This window comes from Pezoporus occidentalis, unplaced genomic scaffold (assembly GCF_034315485.1).
Source record: "Pezoporus occidentalis ecotype Australia unplaced genomic scaffold, CSIRO_AGI_Poc_V1 ctg20, whole genome shotgun sequence".
Lineage (NCBI taxonomy): Eukaryota > Metazoa > Chordata > Aves > Psittaciformes > Psittacidae > Pezoporus > Pezoporus occidentalis.
The window spans coordinates 6,164,644-6,185,745 of NW_026913856.1; the positions used below are offsets into that span (position 1 = coordinate 6,164,644).

Consider the following 21,102-nt stretch of genomic DNA (forward strand, 5'->3'; position numbering starts at 1 on the left):
CTCGTGGTTTGTAGCAGGACCAGTTACTGAGATTGGTCTTGAGTGATAGTGGATGAAGCTGGTATTTGATTAACCTTGTGTTAAAATCCCTGCAACTGTAGGTATTCAGCATGACCTCAGCACCCTCTTTTAATAGTTAGCTGGAAGGCTTTCTTCAATATCTGTTTGAGATTCCCATCTTTTGAGATCTGCAAAACCCTGCCTAGTTTCTTATTATACTGGTTAGTACTTGGAGTACACAAGAAGTGATTAATTAATCACTTTTTATAATTTTAACATAAAGATTTGTACACAGGCTTTGCATACAAAACAAGTTTTCTTCACTGGAGAGTAAGAACTAAAAATCATATTTGCTCATATTTAACAGGCTATGCTGTTTTGGAGCATCAGCAATGTGTAGCTTTGTTTAAGGGATAGGTGTAGTGACACAGGTGAAAAATCTCAGTAAACTGATGAAGTTGAAAATCCTAAGATCCCTCCTCAGTGCCTGTCAGGGCAGAAAAGTGTGGTCAATGCCAGGGCTGGCTTCTTGGGCTATGAAGCTGCTACTGGGGCCAGGTACAGGCAGCGCAAGTGCTGATAACTTTGGGTATTGCACTGGCTCTTCTCCAGAATCTGCATGAATTTCAGGAAACAAATGATTCCCAGTGAGTGGCATTGTGAAAATGACTGGGAACACAACACAGTCTCATAAGATGTTCCCTGGTTATCCTAGTCCAGGAGATGTCATCATTCTGATTTCACATTTGCCCCTAATTTAGGCGATTTTATCTAAGGTTACAGTTCTCTTCAACTCGTCTAACAATTGGCTTCAATTTCACATCTGGCCCTTGATCAGAATAATCTTCAAAGTTCTCTATCCTTTTAACCACTTCGTCTTCTACCCACTTCTAATTTCTCTCCTACTTATCAGTACATCTCAGAACCTTTTCATTTTCTTTCCCTCTCCTTGCTCTTAACCTCATCAAATACTCTTGTTTCTGTGGTGGAATTGGGAATTGAAAGCATCAGTGCTTTTGGATGAGATATATGGTAGGAAAACAGTTTTTTACTTTCAAACAACTCTGCTTCTGCTTTTGTTGGAGAAAGTTGCAAAGTTTCATAAAGCAAGGTCAACAGATGAGCAAAATATAAAAGGTCTACAAGTGTCAAATTCATAACTCCAAAGGAATGCAGAATATAGATCCAAGTACTTCTGATTCCATGTGTCAAATCTGCATGTGGTCTTTGATTTTCTGCAGTGTATGCAGATGGCAGCGATGCAGGAATCTCAAGGTTTGCGAATGCAGAGCAGCAAGGCGAGAGAAGTATACTCCCAGCCAGTTTCTCCTCACTTTCTGAACCATGATACAGTGTGGCCCCTTTTTGAATGTGACCTGTAGTATTTGGCTGGGTAATACTATTGCCCTGAAACATGACATTTGGTTTTAGGTGATTACTTTATCATAGTTTTATTAGTTTGGTTTTTTTTTTTTATTTTATTTTACTCCTGACATAATTAATTTCTCAGAATGATGCCAATTCTTTCCAGTTCTAAGCTTTTAATAGCAGATCAGCAGCAGCTTTCGAGAAGCATGTATTTATTCATTATAACAAGGTACCTACCAAAGAGCCCGTTTCATTGTTTTGTTTTGTTAAGGCAAGAAAAGAATAAGCTAAAGGAGAATCTACCCCTAGTTCATCAAGGCTGCAAACTACACAGTGATTAGGAAAGAGAATTTCAACTTCCCACGTCTGTGGTGACAGGAAAGTTTTGTCTTTTTGGTGGGTTGATAGCTTTAGGAGATTTCAGTAAATCTGTTAAAATGCCTGTCATATCAACAACATAAATTGTGATGGGCTGTTTTGCACTAGGGAGGCCTTGCTAACAGAAAGCCTTCCATCAAATTCCTACCATGAGCACAAGACTCTTTTGGCAAGTGATTCGCAGCCTCAGAGAGCAGCATGGATACCAGCACAGCCTGGTCAGTGTGAGGTTGATCTGAACTGTTGCTTCTCCCACATTCTGTGTCTTCCCCCCTGCTTCCACTGCAGTGTAAGACTTTGCAAGCAGGGGTCTGCGACATGACAGACTGAGATAGATTTGTTTGGAGGGATTGGAGTATCCGAGGGAAAAGATCTTTTGTGTCTTTTTTATTTATAATCTCGCTTGCTTTCAACAAAATTCAATGAAATGGCAAATGAGCTGATGAAATGTGGGTTGGTTATCCCACTGTGAATCCAAGGACAGCTCTTTTTGCCCTCAAGTAAGGCAGAGGAAATAGGAGCAGCTTTTAGTCAAAAGATGTAAGCAAGGCTAAAAAACTTGATCCTTCAGGTGCCAGGGCAATTTTTATGTGGCGATTATAGATTTTTGGACTTTTGAGGATAACCACGAATAGTCACAAATTAACAGGGTCACAACCGTGGTTTTTACAATCCCACCTCAGGCTCTAGAGCTGTTGTTGATGGTCAGTGTGCTGTTGCTGGGTGACACCTGCGGGTCCTTTGTGAGGGCATAGGGCTGGTTCCGGCGTTGCCCCGGCGCAGGGCACCACTGAGCCTGTCAACAGGGATGGTGGTGCCTCTGGGGAAGGGGCAAAACGCTGCTTGGGGTGAGCAGAGAGGGTGTGAGAGCGTGTGAGCCCGAGGGGAGGAGGAAGAACAGGAGGAAAGGGAAGAATTAGAAGAAGGGCTGCATGCACTGGAGCAGGACTGCTCAGAGGACCCCGCGCTGGAGCAGGTGGGTATGTCCTGAAGGAACCTGCAGCCTGTGGAGAGGGAACTCAAGCTGGACCAGAGGAAAAGTGCGAGGAGGAGGAAGGAGCTGCAGAGAGGAGCTGTTAGTTCCTGTCCGTAACCCTTTGTTTGCCATCCCCCTGTGCTGCTCTGGGAGAGAAGGCAGAGGAGTTGGGAATGAAGGAGTGAAGCACCCCGGGGAAAAGCGAGAGGGAGAGAAGGTGTGAAGTTGTATTCACATTCTGGAACTAGCACAGTTCTTTTTCACTGTGTTGGTTCTACTTTGGGATTCAATCCCAGTGAATGCGCAGAGAGGAAGGATCTCCAAGAGATCCCCTGGCAACCCTGTCCTCACTTTGGTATGTCTGGAAATATGCAAAATCTCATAAGGAGGATTCCTATGTAACTTTCCTGGAGTGTTGGGTAGTCCTCCGCTGTGAGATTCTGTCTGCACTAAGGCTGGTTATAGAGTTTGCATAGTCAAGAAAATCTTGGGTATTGGGCAGGCTGTGAGAAAACCTGGGATTATGTTTTTCTTTTAAAGTCAATGACCCAATGCAAGAAGTCTATACTGTGAATTGAAACAATTATGCAAAGTGCTTTGTTCTCAGTAAAAACTCCGTTGTCTTTGATCTTCTGTAGTCTGTATCCCTGTCTGTGTTAACTTCTGAAATTGTAATGCTGTTACTAAAGATCCAGTAGAAATGAAATGTAAAATCAAAATACCAAGAGCATACAGATAAGTGAAAAATCTACAACAGCAGTAACTCAAGGAGCAGGTAGAGCATACAGAACAGATTGTCTGCAAAAAGACCCCTCTCATGCAAATATATTGTTCAGACATGTCAAAACCTGAGAAATATACTTAGCAATTACAAGTCTGTGGTGAAGACCTTAATGATATAGCTGGTAGTTACATGAGTAATGTTTTCTCCGGTGTTTTGTGCAAAGTGAATCTACTGGACTCAGAAAGGAACTTCAGACAGTCTCAAACCTCTGTACTTTAGAGATATTTTTCTCTCCATGCCAGCTTTCCAAAATATTGAAGATCTTCCATGTAAAGTGAAACAAGATTATTGACAGCTAATGTTTGATTAAAAGTTCTCATAATCCTTAGCTACACTGATAGTTCAGCCACTCTATCACCATCCTGGTGCGTAGTAAGAAATGTTACATGTTGGGTTTTCTGTTTCACAGCACATTTACAGTAGGCTGAGTTTGAATATTCTGTAAACAACCAGCTTAAAGTTTTACTGGGTATCTGGAACTACTTTGCCAAGAGAAAAGCCTTGAGAGATTCTGGGTTACAATGAGTGTGACAACAAGGTTTCTACTGTTGCTGCCCGATTTTTAGAAGTAGGTGTGCATTTCACGTATGTTTTTTTAAGTGACTGCAAAATGCTCATGTCCAAAGTGCTCTATCTCCTACCTCCCCAGTTAGCATAGTCAAAATACCTTCATCCTTCTGAAAATGAACATTCATATAATTTGTCCATGAGTAATAGTCACACAAATATAAAGCTTCTTTGAAAGTTTTTCCTCGTAGGTTGCAATACATTTCTTCCTAGATCTGTAGATAAGCCAATAAGATGTTTGAAGTCTGTGTTCCAAAGTAGATACTTATAATTGTTTATTTATTTTTTCTTTTTTCCCCAGTGAAATTTGATGACTGCAAGGGGAATAATAAATTGACCTTTGAAGTTTCTAACCCAGATTTTAAGGTGGAACGCGATGGAACTTTAGTTGCACTAAAGAATATGTCAGAAGCTGGCAGAACCTTTTTTGTCCACGCACAGTCTGAACATGCTGAGGATCTGGCAGAAATTTTGATTGTTGAAGAAAAGGAAAAACACAGTGCATTAAAGGTAAGACATATACAAAAGATTAGAAGAAAGTGCCAGGAGATGCTGCTGGGTATTTACATGTGCTATCTAGGACTGTAAGTGGTTTTAATCTGTTAGCAGATATCAAAATCAGTCTTCAATCCAGATACTGCTGTAATGTTTTAGTACTTAGTTTAATTTAAAATACAGATTTTCCAGGTTTTGAAAAATGTATTACGTCTTCAGGCATAAATGCTAGACATTCATAAAGAAATGATTCAGCGCAAAGAGCCCCAAAATTGACGGGTTCTTCTGGTGTACATTAAGCCAGAGGACCACAGTTTGGCCATAACTGAAAAAGAAAATCATAGTCTAAATGTGTAATTCAGAATTTACAGAACCTTCACATTCATTCCAAGTCTTAAGTGCATGGAATTGAATTCTGTGCTGTGGAATTTAAGTTTTTGTATAGGTCTGCTTACCTGGCATTGCCTTGTGTTAAAATATATTAACATCTGCCCTCAAATAGCAGCACATCACTTGCGCCCTGCCTCCATGGGCTAGTGATTTCTGTTCCATTCTGTCCCCTGAATGATGTGTCCTTTTCTTTCCACTTCTGGATTTCAGTGTAATACTAATCTCAGATTAAGGGGAGAAGTGCTTCACAAATTGGTTGTTTACTTCACCTCCATGAAAGTAAGGAAAGGAAACATAAAATAGCCTCTGCTTCTGTGTCAGGGTGTTTAGGAGACAGGCAAGCAAGGCTTACTGGACAATTAAGCCTGGTACCTTTACAAATCTACAATTTCAAGGAATTATAAAGAAGCCATGATAAAAATGACTGATCTGTTGTCTTATTTGGGTGTTTAAACTTTTAGCTACCAGCATTGTCATTGTATTTCCACAATAGCTTAGTATAACTTCCTTTTTCCATTAAGAAAACCCAGAAAAGTTACATTTAGGGGAAAGGTTGAACAACCTTCTGACAGTCCATGGCTGTGGAAAGGTTTTGGTCTGCACTTTGAGCAGCACATGATGTGAATATAGATTGCCAGCAGGAGAGAAAGTACCAGAATGCATAACTACAGAGAGCTGATCAGAACACTTAAATGAATTTAATTGTATTAATATATGCTGTTTCTTCACAAAGTAAAGTTTTAACAGAGTCATACTTAAGTGAGTCTTTTACATGGTGGAGCCATGGATTTAGCTCCTGCCAAATTCAGGGTAGGAAAGCTGCACTTGCAGGAGCTGGGCACTTGTATGTCTTGTGTCTAAAACTAGCAAGCCGTGCTCCTTCTGGTGCATTCACAAGAACATTCAAATGATTTCATTTTCACTCCAGGTTTTGAAATCTTAGGAGCAGTTTCAGAATGGAGATTCTCATTCCCCAGTTAGAAGTTGGTGAAACCACAGAGGAGTTTGAGACGTTTCTGACAGGAAGTCTGGAGTTAAACTTCAGGGAATCATTTTATGTGTGAAGATCTGACTCCCTGAGAATCATATTCTGAAGTTTTATTTTGGTTTTAGTAGGGAAGCAGCCCTTCAGTGTCTTTGAGAGGAGGTATTCCATGGAAGTTACAATCTAGGGGAATTAAGAAGTGTGTATTTACATAGACTATGACATAGCTTTGCCGGTGACCTTTTCCCTTTATGTCTTATTTGGGTTCTTCTGGTAGTCTCCCCTCAAAACGTTCCAGCAATATTAATTAATGCCTAGTGTTGAAATCTATCACCAGACTACATTCAAAAGCCAAGTCTAATTTGGCCCCACTCCCAGATTCTGTTCCAATCACTTTGTGTTGCTTCAGAGAAAGCCAGTCTGAATCTGACATATTCTGCCACTTGCCAGTCTTTCTTTGTAGGTGACTCCTCAAAGCAACATCACAGTGTCATCTCTACCTGCATTCATCACTTCTTTATGGACTTTGATATTCAGCTCATGACTAGGTTACCCATTTTAGTGTGGTCATCCTTGGCGCCTGCAGTGCCATTGGGAGTTACATGATGTATTAATGTGTCCTAGGAAATCCTTCTAGTGAGGATCATCCCCTTATTGAGGGGAATATAAAGATCTTTGAGACTGATTGTCCTAGTCTGGCCTCAGGCAGTACTCTGTTGCTGTTAAATCAATACTTTTTTTTACCAGCCATTTCAGCTATTGTTTGCCTATTTTAAACACAACAGACAGTCTTGTCTCTGTTTGTCACACTTGAGAAGGATATAAAAAATACAGAGCCCAATCTAAAGTGATTTTATGATAAATTTGAACTTAATCCTGTACTTTTGCAATCAAAATGTGTCATCGTGGAAACAGCAGAACTGCTCCATCTGTTTATGCAAGTAGTTTTGGCTAAGAAATGCTCAGATGGAGCCTTTGTAATTCAGGAGCCTTAGTAATTCAGCATAATTCTGTAGGGTTAAGATGAGTACATGTTAGAACACTGCTTAGCATCAGTACTTAGAATACAGTAGCTTATTTAATTAGGGGATAAGTAGTTCTTAAGTATTTCCCCACTGCCAGGAAGTGCCATTTCTTTTCTGAAAGCATGTAACCTACATCTGTGAAATCCCATTGTTAATGTTTCTAAATTCAGATTCCCAACATGTTTGGAAATGACTTTCAACAATGATCTCTAATATGCTGACTGGCAGTCTGAGCCTGGGAAGATATAGCATAATTCTTAAAACTCACTGATTGCTGCCAACCATACTTTAGATGAATATGGAAAATATTTAGAGGTCCAGTCTAGAGCATGCAGAAAAGCTTTTGGCATTCTAGTGATGGAAGGGTGTGGTTTGTTCCTGCTGAAGATAGGCTGGCCTCACTGATCAGTCCTACATGATTAACTTCATGGCCATAGCATAATCAAGGGCTGTTAGAATAGCACTCACTGCTTTAATGTTGCTTATTGTGTCTGAAGGGCATGTTGTCTTATTCTTGTGCCAGAAGTGTATTAGATCTGCAGAGCCTGCAGCTTTCTGTCAAATGGTGGCCATGACTACAGTATGAGAGGATAGATGGTTCCTCAACATCATCAGCCAACTTGGCTCTTGCTCTCTGATCACAGAATCTTTTGCAGGGTCAAATGACAGAAAAGCAAATTCAGCATCGCTGCTTTTCCAGAAGTCTGGATGTTTCTGCAAAATACCCTAAACCCCATGAATATCTCTACCTACAGATACGCATACATGCTATTGAGAACAGAAATCTGTACATCAGATTACAGTTAGATTGCTTTCTAAAACCTGTTTTTAATGCTCCTTTCCTCCATGGTTTTGGCTAGATAAACAGCTTTCTGTCCATCTTGGCAGAGGGAAGTCTTCATATAAAAACTGCTGTGATTTTTGAGAGACATGTAAAATATGAGTGCACAGATTTGCCATGGGCCTGTGTAAGGCATAACATTACAGTGTTATCTTTGTAATAGCTGTGTGTGTATATGCTTGTACCCTCAGGCAATCAGAGTGCTCAATACAGGAAATGAAGTTCACTTGCATTCACTGGTGGCGCTGGGTGAGGCATGTACATCTGTGGTCCTGCTCTGCTTAGCCCAGTGTTTGATTCATACTTTTTCACACAGTCAGGACTTGAATGCTTAGTGATATTAAAAATAGGCAAGGAAATATTTTGATTCACCCATGATCCTGAAATGAACTTTGGGTTCATTTGGAATACTTCATAGAATTGCTAAGGTTCAGATCGCAAATGGAAAAATGAATCCCTTGCAAACCCTAGTTGGGAACAAGCTGAGCTGATAAGTGACAGTCTTTTTTTTTTTTTTTTTGTCTTATGTCTTATCCAATGTTTGATCCCTGCTTTGTCTTATAGAACTAGTAAGACAACCAAAAGCTGGAAATTTCATCAGATCTGATAATTTGACCAGACATTAGTGTATTTATTTCAGTTGTCTGGTTTTGTGGAAGACAAAGTATAGCCAATTTTTTGTAGAGCCTCATAGCAGATTGTGAGTTACAAAAGGCAGCAAGCTGGGAATTGAACTGTGTCTTCCAAGGCTAAATAATGGCTGCCTACTGTTTCTCCTCCCCCTCTGTAATCTAGTGCTGGCTTTAATGAATATACCGTTAGTACACTGGGAACTAAAAGAAAACCTTGGGAAACAATATTTCTCTGTCTTTTTTTTTTTTTGTGTATTGTCAAAATGCAGCTTGCACCCCTTCCCATCAAAGGAAGAGATTTTATTTGTTACACCATCACAGACACGGGGAGGGGAGGGGCATGAGATATCAAGAGTCTGGCACCAAAGCAGGTAAGAGGGCATGAACGTACTCAGAAATTCCAGTCTGGTAGTAACTTCCCTGTGTGGTGCTCAGCAGTCTTCCATACAGAAGGATGAAATGATTAAACAGAAACTGTCAAACCCTCAGGACACTTTTCAGGCACTAGATGGAAAAAGAATAAGAGAAAGAAAAGAAGAGATAAGAGGGAGGAACACACCCAGAGACAGCATGTTGTAGACAAAGCTTAAAACCATCTTCATCAGTAGCTCAGATTGAAGAAAATGAAGTTCCTCTAGTCCTACTACTCTGTCCAGTCCACTTCGTAATGGCTAGGGGTTAGTCAGATATACAACTTCGATTTTCCCTTTGTCAAGCCATTGCTTGACAAAGCAGTACCATGCTATGTTTATTATTATTATACTGGGGACCTGAGAGGCAGCCTGGCTGAAAAATTCCACAGGTGCCTTGATGACCTGAATTTTGTTTCCTGCTAAGTCACTGCTTGGATGTGTATGTTTGTGCAAGTTGCTTTATGCCTGTGGCTCCTTCCTAAAGTATCAAACAGAAATAATGAAAGTAAGCTCTTTGGATTTAAACCTTAGCATTTCTTGTTTGTATCTTACTCTCTGCTTTATCCCTGCAGGATACAGATTGCAAATTTTATTGATATGAGATAAAAAGTGCCTAGAGCCTTAAATCCTACATGTATGGTTTTCTGCCTTAAAACAGATGATAAAGGATCAATAATCTTATTACAAATCAGGATTCTCTCTCAGAGAAATATTCATGCAAGGAAGTGAATAGTTGAGTTTAGTCATCTGGCAGTTCAATAATTTATTTGGAAAATAAGATCAAGAATCAGCCTCTCTGATATAACAAGCAATCGTTCCCATTAATGTATATTAGCATTTTTTCAGTTTAGAATAGAGTTCCAAATAGGCTGAAAATGACTCTGCAAAAGTCATTTTGCAGAAGACAGACTCTCATATGAGATATTGACAAACAGGCTCAAAGAGTTCCATGTTATTAGATTTTGCATATAGCAGTTGCTGCAAAGAGTGATGCGCCGCATAAATAAAACACCATGTTTTGCATTTAATTTTAAGGCACAAAATAGAGTAAGTCACAGGGGTACATCAATATCTATGATATATTTATAAGTCATTATACTGATCAAAACAGTATCTAGAATACCATTTCAGAAAAGCTGTGGCAATATTTTGTCTTAAGATATGAAGGTGTCCTTCAGGCATATAAAGATGGCTTTTCTTAAAGAGGAAACAAAAGAAAATTCATTTTCTCACTTTGGAATTCCATTTGGAAGAAAGCTTAATATGTTCTACTCGCCTTTAAAAGATTAACTTGTCATTACTTTTATTTTTGTTTGTTTTCACACTGTAAATGTCTACTGACTAGGAATTAATGCATAAAAATTTGATGTAGAAGTAATTTTAGAATGCAATACCTGTGTGTTGATGGCATTGTGGTAAATACCATTTTCCTGCTTTAATCACCTGTGAAAGGTTGAAATTTTTGTTTTTTTTCTAAAGTCTGCAGTTTTCAGGTTGCAGGTTTCACAGAATATATCTTAATGCCAATGAAAGCAAGAGCTTGTTCTCATCAAGGGGTCATTCTGTACAGTATCATTTAGCTGTCTGTTTGGCATATTTTTATAAAAATCATCTATGCAGACCACTTGCTGTTGGGGAAAAACCAAAGAGCTCCTTTTATGTAAGAAATCTCCTCATCCCCTGAAATAAGCTATTTTCACAGAAGTTCCAGTCGCCTACTTTCCCTTTTTATCCTTCAGCCTGATCCAGAACCTGCTGAAATAATCAGATTCCAGCAGACTTTGGAGCAAGCCATCGAGACAGGAGTTTTGTCTGGCACTGCTTTACAGACATGACTCCTATGCTTCTTTCTGGGCTGTTTCTGAGTGACCATGAGTCCCATGGCAGGGCCCAGTGCTTGTGATTTTTCATATATAGCCCTTCTCCCCGCCTTTCACTTAGCTCTGCAGCAGAGCTTCACCTCTATTGACAGGCTTGTGCTTTCCCTTAGGTCTGGGCTGAATTTATTCTTCCAACTCAGCAGATTCCCACTACCAGAGAAATGCAGGTTTCATATACACTGGCTTTGGAGTTTGCTCTGACAAAGATCCATTTGTCTGAGAATTATTACGGTGCCAAGAGATGTGGCAGTTGCCATAGCAACAGTTATATAATTGTGTTAAATACTAGACTAAATACTATAAAGAACATGGGCCATTGGTAGTTTTCATTAATTTAATGTTCCTTTTTTGGGGCAAAGTGTGCCTAGTAAGTTTATTCACTGTTGGTATAAATACCTAGATCAAATGTGTGGGTTAGCTTTCCTTTCATTTCTCTCAGTATGCAACTTCAGCATGTAAATGAGAAGTACCTGGATATTTAAGGAGAGAAAAATGCTCTTATAGACTGGAAACGTGAATAATTGACTGTGAAACAAGAAGGTGTTAGCTTCTTTGGATGTTCAGTGCTTTTCTCCGTGAGTAATATGCATTCAGATTTTATGTGAACTAGGGAAGTGTTTATCCACAAAAAGGGACTTTGTGCTTTTCAGGAGCAAGCAGAGCTATGACAATTGTAAAACATGTCTGACAGTAATTCAAAGGTAAAATTAGATGATTTTTGGAAACAAATGAAAACTTGTTAATTATTCCAAATTATTAACAGAATAATGAAAGATACCAGGCAAAAATATTCTAAATTAATTAATTTTATTAAAAATGTCTAAACCCATAATTTCTTTCAGCCCCGAGCTGCATTTAGACTTCTCAGTTAGTTTCACTGTTGCTTGATGGCCTTCTTGTATAAACTTAAAGTTTTTGTGGAAGCTCAGAACTAAATGCAGTTCTGGAATGCAACCAATTTTATCATATTTTCTTTTAAATCACACTTAACTCTTAACTTTCATCCATAAGACTTAATGGAAAAGCTTCCATAAATTCAGTGAGACATATTATTCAGAGATTGCTGAAGTCTTTTATCTGAACTAAAATTCATGCTGGACAGCGTGCCAAGAAAATACCGATTTACCTTTTGGCCTTAAAATATGTTTATGAGAGTTTGAATGGTAGACAAGTTGTGTGAAGACATTTTGAATTGAATTGGCTTCTTTTTATGATCTAAGGATGCTAACTCTATTTATTAAAAAAAAATCGACTAAATTTTGTGGGTGAGGGATGGATCATCATGTATTGACATACAATTCTTTTTCAAGTTATTATTGTTTTGAGTCCAGCATGAAAACATTCTGATATAGACAAAACTATGCCAATCCTATGTACTAATTTCCATAGACTGCTGGAGTTCTGCAGAAATTTGTGCCAGAGGTATGGGGAACATTTAAAAGAGCCATTTGGAAAAGGTTTAAATTTAAAGTTCATTGTAGTAAATGAGCATATAAGTGGGAAAGCAACAGACTAAGCATGATTTAGTAGAACATTAAGCAAGATCATAAAGGATAAGTAGATGTCTCTTAGGATATGTAATATCTTTCATTTATAATGCAGCTTTCATCCTGTAACATCCTTAAAGTGTAACTATTAAGTACACAGAGAAAGAATATGTGTGTCCATGTCTATATACACACATCTGTAAGAAAAGGTATTTGCATAGATATCTTTATTGTTGATACTTATTTCATAATACTTTTTCACATCAGGATAGTAACAGAATAATTTTTAAATAAGGAGTTTGTGAAAAGGAAGTGGTGATTTCTGTAAGATATTAAAATCCCCGTGACATCCTTAATGTCCTCAAATCCATAATGAACAAGAGGTGTCACAGAAACCAGAAGAACCTGTGAGACTTCTGTCTATTTCTTCCATTGTTGTTCTCTCATCTGACATGCAGGAATGATGCAGTCAGCATATGACAACTACCCCAGTTTCACCAGAAATACCTCAGATTTATTAAGGAACTGAGACATTTCCAAGAGGAGATCAGACTAAGCTGTATTCAGAACTAAACTCAAGGTTCTTTTTTGCGTCAGAGACACAAAATATTGCTGATGTTTTCTCCAGTATAATCTTTTCCATCAGCTTCCAGATACAGGTTGGATTTGAGAGAGAGCCATAATAGAAGAAATTATTCACATGAAAAGATGATTCCCTGAGTGAGAGTTTAGTCATTTCTCTCCATCAGATACATCAATAATCATCTCTAATGATTGTCCCAATAGTTCCATGCTGGTTTTCACAAACCTGAAGGAACATTTATTATGGTTATTACAGTAACACTTATCTCAGCACACATCTTAAGCATTTAATGGAGCATCACAGGGTAAAAGTCTACATTTGTCGTCTCCCAAGAATTGATTCTGCTACTGCAGGGACAGATGGCTCCTTCCGGACCTAAAATTCCTTAGTTGTTGATCATCACAATCCTATTGCTTTTAAGAGTAGTCCTTTGCATCTTTTGTATACTTTAGAGTTAGATTTCTTAAATATCTAGAATAACTTGGCAAGTTAAAGCTTAATATAATTTGGTACCTCCATAATAAGCAACTCTGCTAACATTTATAGTTGTCTTAATGTTATTAATCATCCAGCTCCTCACTTCTCATTTCACCACCAAATCAAAAAGAATAACCTTTGCATTAAGCAGTTAATCCATTTCATAAAAAATAGTTTTACTCATTGTTTATATATTTCTCCCACTTACTAAGAGGGCGCCTAAGGATGGTGACTACACATGAAGAGAGAGGAGGGGCATCAGGTCAATTTGAACTGGCAAGTATTCCTGCAATGTGCAGTAATTGGCTACTGCTAATAACTTTGGTACCACTAAAATTCCGCATTGTCCTTCATTACTATGGAAAAGGTAGATTCTTGTTTAAGGCAACTGTACTAGTAAGAAAGGAGAGACTGAATTTGGCCTCTAGTTTCTTAACAAACTCACTATGACTGTTTGGTGCACAGCAGTAAACAAGAAGTTTCCTGACAAGTAAGAAGAAATTAGTTGAAATCTTTTTTAGAAAGTGTTCTGGTAACTTGTTTAAATTCTAGCAACACAAAGTCATTTGATCAGCAACTGTTCAAACTGCCCCAAAAGGGATGCAGTTTTATTTACTTACAAGTCAGCAAACACCCTTGTGGTTGGTGATGTTCAATACTTGGACCATTTAGCATGTGTTTGAACTCAACAAGAAATTGTCTTGAACCAATTTTATCTTTTTTTTTTCCTTTCTATCTCTAGAATTAACTTGTGGCTTTGTGCTAAATGAATCATGGGTGTAGTATATGTAGCTTTTTAAGATGAGGAATAGATTACAATTCTTTCAAAATGAGCTGGATCTAGCTCTTGGTGTACTGACCTTGTGGCTAAATTGTGTGATCTTAGTACAAGATTGTAACTTCTCTTTAAGATAGTCTCTTTAAGACAGCTTACTCTTTAAGACAGTCCTTTTTTATATCATCATTCAGAAATGGGCTAAATGTTTAACTTTAAGTACATTTATCTGTATAATGGTACTAAGCACACAGGAGAACTACTGAATATTTTATGTGGCCAAGTACAAGTTCTATGGTTAATGTCAAGGCAGTGTGGATGAACTGTTGGTGGTTTTTTGGTGTTTGTTTCGGGGTCTGTGTGTGTGTATTGTTTGTTTGTGGGTTTTTGTTTGCTTGTTTTTGTTGGCTTTTCATCTGGGTGGGGTGGTTTTTTTTATTTTTTTTTAATTTTTAAATGGTCTCTGTCAAACATGTTGTGACATGACCTGTGTATTCACAAATGGAAATTTAAAGTCTTTGTGAGTATGTGAACTTTGTCTTCACGTTACTCACATAAGTATGCATGTCAATATTTTCTGGGGCTTTAAGGACCTTGTTAATAAACATCACAGTTAAGCATTTTCAAATCCTCCTGATGCCCAGTGTCTTTTTAGAGTTACTAGAAGCAGCAGGCGTGATAGATTCATCAACTGAAGATTTATACATCTTGCAGATTTAATGATAATTTAGAAGTTATTAAAAATTAAAATATATTTAAAAAAATTCTTGTAGATCCCACTTATGCTACATGTTAATATGTTGAGTTTTGGGGGGGGTGGGGGATGCCCTTTGTTTTTTTATACAGTGTTGAACACTGTGCTATGTTGAATAAAGATCTGTCCTCTAATGACCTGGAGGACGGGTGATAGTAAAATGTCTTTTGGGTTCTGGAAGGCTGAACCAAAAGTTAATTTTTAGATATTGATAGATATTTTTTGCACTGGGATTTCAAGGGTATAATTCTGTGAAGTACTGGACTCTCCTAGGAGATCCTGAAGACTTTACGCATTCATTGACATTAGCGCACATTAGTACCACCCAACTTTTTTGACTACTCCTAAAAAAAAATTACTAATAAGAAATCTTCATTGCTAATAGTTTAAAAGGCTGTCTCAAAATGCAAAGGGTTTTCTTAAAGCACAGAAGTGAGTTGTTAAAACAACATGTCAGTCCCTATGAAATGGGACACTGGAATGCTCTTGTGAGGTGTGTTATTTTGATTTGGATAGTGTTGAACTCTTTACCAAAAGTGCCAGTAAACTCAATATTCTTGATTGCCTGTCAATTACTACACTGTAGCTTCTTCTTTGCACAGGAAGAATATTCTCATACCTGTGACTTTTTTTCTTTTCCTTGAAGACAAAACAAAAAGTCTACTCATTAGATAGGAAATTCATGCCCTGCTGAAAGACTGTATGGGTAGACAAAAATCCAGGTGGGACCAGATGGGCTCAGTCATCGTTCTCTCCTGTGGTAGCACCTGGTAACAAGACCATTCAGACTAGACCTTCTGTTCTTACTGATATTCTTGCTGCAAACTACAAACCCATTCCTTAGATTAAAAAGATTATTACACTAGTATTCTGTATTTTTTGTCCCAGCCTCTACAACAGAATTGCCTGCTAGAAATAAAAAACTTGGAGTGAATTCCTGATTTAGGAAATAGGCATTTCATTATTTGTTTTCATACTGGCTCAGTCAACATCCATTGCTTGTAGATTCATTCATTTACTGTCATTAATTGTATACAAAATTTAACCTCCATACTGAGAGGTCCATTGGAACTGTTCACAAGTATTTAATTTCCAGCAACATCTGTAAAAGTCTTACTAATATAGTGTGGGATATCTTTCAAGAGAGACTTTAAAACATATTCTTTTCAATGCATACACTGTAGGTTTATGTTGAGAAATATAAGAATATGTATAGATTGGGTTATTTTACTAAGAAAGAGGAAAAATGCGTTTTTCAACAAAGTCACATTCTTGCTCTTTAATTAAAATTGTAATCTTAACATTGATAAAACTGATTGTTCTATCCACTCTGTTTCAATAATGCCTGCAGTTTGATACTGAGCAGTTTATGTTAATTTACCCCTCCTTTTGGTTTTCAACAGAAATTATTTTTTTTTCAGCAGCAGGTTAAAGGAAAAACGGTCAACTTTTCTGTGCAATCAACTTAATATGATACAAAATTCTACCCATTTCCTGGCTTTGGGTTTTCTATTGCCATGTGAATCATAGAATCATATAACAGTTATGGTTGGAAAGGACCTTAAGACCATCTAGTTTCAACCCCCCCTGCCCTGGGCAGGGACACTTCACACTAGACTATGTTGCCCAAGGCTCTGTGTAGCCTGGCCTTGAACACTGTCAGGGATGGAGCATTTACTGCTTCCTTGGGCAACCCATTCCAGTGCCTCACCACCCTCACAATAAAGAACTTGTTCCTTATACCTAACCTGAACTTCACCTGTTTTAATTTGAAGCCATTACCCCTTGTCCTACTGCTACAGACCCTGATGAAGAGTCCCTCTCCAGCACCTTTGTAGGCCCCATTCAGATATTGGAAGGTTGCTCTGAGGTCTCCACACAGCTTCTCTTCTCCAGCCTGAAATTTCTCAGCATATCTTCTTATGGGAGGTGCTGAAGCCCACTCCATATCCTTGTTGTATTGAGTATTTCTCCCGTCTCTGTCAAAAAAAGATATGTCTCCTTATTGCATATGTAGCTGTGCACGGCAGGTTAAGTAACTTTCTGACTTTATCTGAAGACAACTTTATTTTCTCTGTGCCACCATATTGTGTCGTCCTTTTGTGGTTTGCTCTCTACACCCCCACTCCCCAAAACCATCCTTTTTATGTGGTCATTAAAGCCAGAAGAGTCTGTTGTGCTTCATATTGACCCTCAAATCAGGAATTAAGGTAGAGGTAAGGGGAGGGAATGTTAAAACTTCAGTTTAAAGATTAAAAATAGAAATTGGGGAAGATTTGACTCTGAACAGGTCACATCTGCAACAGTCAAATTCATTGTTAACAAAGTTGCGTGCATATGTGATGTAAGGCTTGAAGCTTACAGCTTACAGGGTTGATTTTAGGCATGATTATTCGCAAAACCGTGTAATTAATCTGTCATAGGAAAACACAGAAAGCAGTACACCAACTGCAATCTCCATTAAGTCAACAGGAGTCATTCCTCCGATTTTAATGAGCTTTGACTCTACTCATAAATCTGCTATGAGGAGTGTCCAAATCAAAATTTATTTGAGGGTGACCTTGATGTTAATTGTTAGTACTTCCATGTTTTTTAATCACCAGAAAACCGGAATGTGTTAGTGGGACTATCATGTTGTATAGCCCTTTCCAATGGATACTATCGAGTTTATATACATATAATCATAATTGTGCAAAATGTTAGTGGGCAGTCACAGTATGCTAGTTATATTTTGTGTCTATGAAATATGAAAAAAATATTTCTTTAGTTATTTTTAATGTTGATTGTGCCTTCAGCTGAATCCCTGCAAAATTAATGGGTTTTTTTTTTGGTCAAGTAGCTCTTTAGAGGATCTTAGAAGTTTCACACTTATTCAGTGGCTTTTAATTCCAGATTTTATGTGTTGACTATAATTACTTTAAAATTTTATCTCAAATTTGTAAATATCACAAGGCAGATTCTGTTCAGTCCTGTGATGTTTAATAAACTTAACATTGGTCAAAAAAGTTGAATCATTTGTATTCAGTTAGAAGAAAAGTATGATAAATATATTAGAAGTATAAAGGGATAGGCTTCCTTTAACATTTGGCTATTAAACAGAAAAGTATCTGGTTTATTTGAGGGACATAATTACTGTATCTTCTAGTGGTACAAAAGTATGGGATAGAGAGTTATGAGAGAGAAATTATTTTGGTTTAGTTTAATGGCTTTCCTACTTCCTCATCACTGCTGGTAATTATTGTGTCCTTTTAGTTGGCATTCAGTATATTAGGATGTATTTAGGATCATTTTATTAATTGAAAATGTGTTTCAGAGCAATGGTGAATTAGGTAAGTGACTTAAGACTCAGTCTTTAAAATTATAAAATGAGAACATGAGTTGATGGAAGTCAATCTTGTCTCTAGACAATCAGAAGATAAGACTGGTTTCTATTGTAAGGTTATATGTTTAGAAGAATTAAGGGAGAGCCCAAATCCCTTCAGCATTTGCATTATTTCTCTGTCATTTTATTGTAGTAGTACAGAAGCACTGTCAAGGATGGTGACTTTTGAGATCTTATACACGTAGTGAAAGACAGCATCTTTCCAAAGAGCTTTCAGACAAAACAGAGGTTGGGCGAAAGGAAAAAGTGTCATAATTTCTACAGTCTTCACTTCTATACCTCTCTGCCTCAGATGTCTGTCTGTAAAATGGAGATACTCAATAAGTATATTAAAGTTACTCAGATACTGGGCAATAGGGAACTTTTACCTTTTGCTGGTGGAGAGCTAGCTATTTTGAAATTAAGGCTATTACACTTAGTTGTTTGATTTAACTCTGCTACAAGCCATTTACTTGATAGTGTAACTCTGAGCTCACCTTCAGGGATGCATGAAGTGGCATCTTAGAGGTCTTTTTTGTAGCCTGCAGTTTACCAGGTAGAGTTTTGTGACTTTGGTTCTCTCTACAAAGGTAATGAGAAATTCATCATGTATCAGAATATGCAAATAGCTCTTTGCCTTTACCTTATGCTTACCTCCAACAGATTTCCTTTGGCCTTTGACACCCTATTGTTGTCATTTCACATGCCTAATTTGTAGTCCCTTCTGATAAGAGCATGATTTACATGAGTGAAACGTATTTCCCAAGAAAATGTCTGTGAACTTGTAATGTTATACTGGGATATATGGAAGTCCTTTTAGCAGATGTCTGTCTCCCGCTATAGATCTATGGAAGCACTTTAGTTAAAGAGCATGAATTATACATTCTTGAATGCTTCTCCTGATGATTAAGCTTAATGCAATTTTAAAAGATACCTGAAAATAAAAATAGGGTTTAGAAGATTTTCTTTAGCTTCTAACATGCTGTAACTTTTAGTGTGGGATGACAACTAGCTTAATTCACTGCAGCAATTCTTTTATTCAAAAAATGGCATACTAAGCATGTTTTTCCACCGGAAAGTTTCTTTCTAATTCTCAACATTTCTTATCTGACACTGTGCTAAATGAGAACATGACTTAACAGCTGATATTGATTTGCACGTCATTTTTTCATTTCATTTTCCTATTCAAAAGGAATCAGTGGTGACAAGTTAATGAACTCCAACTCCAACTCCATAGATAAGCTAAGGGATAGGTTTAGTGGCTGCCTTGTTCTAAGTATGAAAGGGCTTAGGCGACTGTTTCATGTTCATGAAAGGGAAACCGGAATGCTCTGTTCTTATAGTAACTGTCAACAAAGCCAACTATATGAAGAAGTGAAATCATGCGGGGCTATTTATAGAAACCTTTTAGCAAGTCTAAATTAATTTATCCCGGTATATTTAAGTCTTTAATATTCACACGTGGAATACAATCACTTTAAATGAAAGTACACTGAGCCCTAGGGCTCTACATTTATTTAGCAAGGGTTCATAAAACTATGCTGCATTATATCTTCTGGTTTTAAATTAACTTCTTGTATAAATAGCTTTGGTCAGTACTAGTGAAGATCAAGACTGCAGAACCACTTCTCAGAGTATTTTTCACTAAACTTGTTTGTTAATCTTTTTGCCCCTTATACACTGCCAATGAATATATCTGGTATCTAAGAAGTTTTTTCCTTTGTGCTTTGTATATTTTTTTCGTATATAGTATTTTAATTTCAGCTTTTCTGGTTTTTAACCAGCAATTTGGTGAATCTGATGCATTTGACCTTTTGGCTGGTGTCTGCTGCTGCTGGGAGTTATGATCTGGTCCAGTAGACATCATCATCAGAAAAAGCTGAAAATCTTACAGTCTGTTTCTTACTCTTATGGGTAGATTTATTTTTTTTTTAATTATTTTTTTTCTCTTCCTTCAGTAAACTTGAACGTTTCAGAAAGGAAACAGGAAGAACTATAAAACAGGGTAGAATTGGGCTCTACATTAGCTCAGTGATGCCAATCTATAGTTTTTGTGCAATCCTGAAGTATTTCTTTCAGTAGTAGAGTGTGAACAGACCATGTTTCTCTTCTGTGGTTTAGATTTACTTGAAGATAAATCTGTACCAACTAGGAATTTTCTCCTATGCACTTTCTATATTGCCAGCTGTGATAAAGACGATGGTTAATCTGATCACAGAATTTTGCCACCAAAGTCACTCACGGACCTTTGGAATTAAAGACTTGTTTTCCAGATGTCTGCATTGGGTTGTAAGACCATGCAGAAATGGAGTGATGGAAGAAAGAGAAGCTGTATATATTAGCTTGTGAAGTAAATTTCTGGGGTGACCTTAAAAGGCATGGAACAGTATGTTTGACTTTCCATCATAATTTCTCTTTTCAGAACAGGGTGGAGATGTATTCAGGCATGCTGCCTGAATTCCATATCCATGCCTTGCCAGGAGTTGATCTGGCAATGGGAATAAACTGTTGCCTCTGAGGAATACACCAATGGTATTTGACCAACCAGGCAAAGTTCTTCCTGACCAGTACTGGAAGCCTGTTCTGCTTGTTCTGCCTCCCTGTCATTCTGCTGATGCTGACAGGCAACGTCAAGGTGCACTGGATTACTGACTTTAGAGGGAGCTCTGATTTTTCAGGAGGCAGTTGGATGTGCAGCAGCAGCAAATACCTTTTTCTTCCTCCTACTCCCAAACAAACAGAACTCAAACCCAACTAAAATGCGGTGGCAATAATATCATTTATCAAGGATGTCAGAATGAGAGGTTGAACAGGATATTTTGTCATTTTTCCCTCAAAATTTTTATACTAGTCTTGTAAGTGGATATGCACGGGGACAAGTCTGACACAGGTTTCAGATTTTTTGTCACTTTGGTACTGTTTGTTTTTCCC

At 37.8% G+C, this 21,102-nt stretch overlaps 1 protein-coding gene across 3 annotated transcripts in view; it reads left to right on the top strand.

The window, feature by feature from the left end:
• The window catches only part of CDH13 (cadherin 13), a 523,969-nt gene that overhangs the window by 166,355 nt on the left and 336,512 nt on the right, over window positions 1–21,102 (top strand). For all 3 annotated transcript variants that reach the window (XM_062618325.1, XM_062618323.1, XM_062618324.1), the window contains exon 3: window positions 4,375–4,583. In XM_062618325.1, coding sequence (XP_062474309.1) covers window positions 4,375–4,583 — 209 coding nt within the window. The remainder of the gene's footprint in view (window positions 1–4,374; window positions 4,584–21,102) is intronic.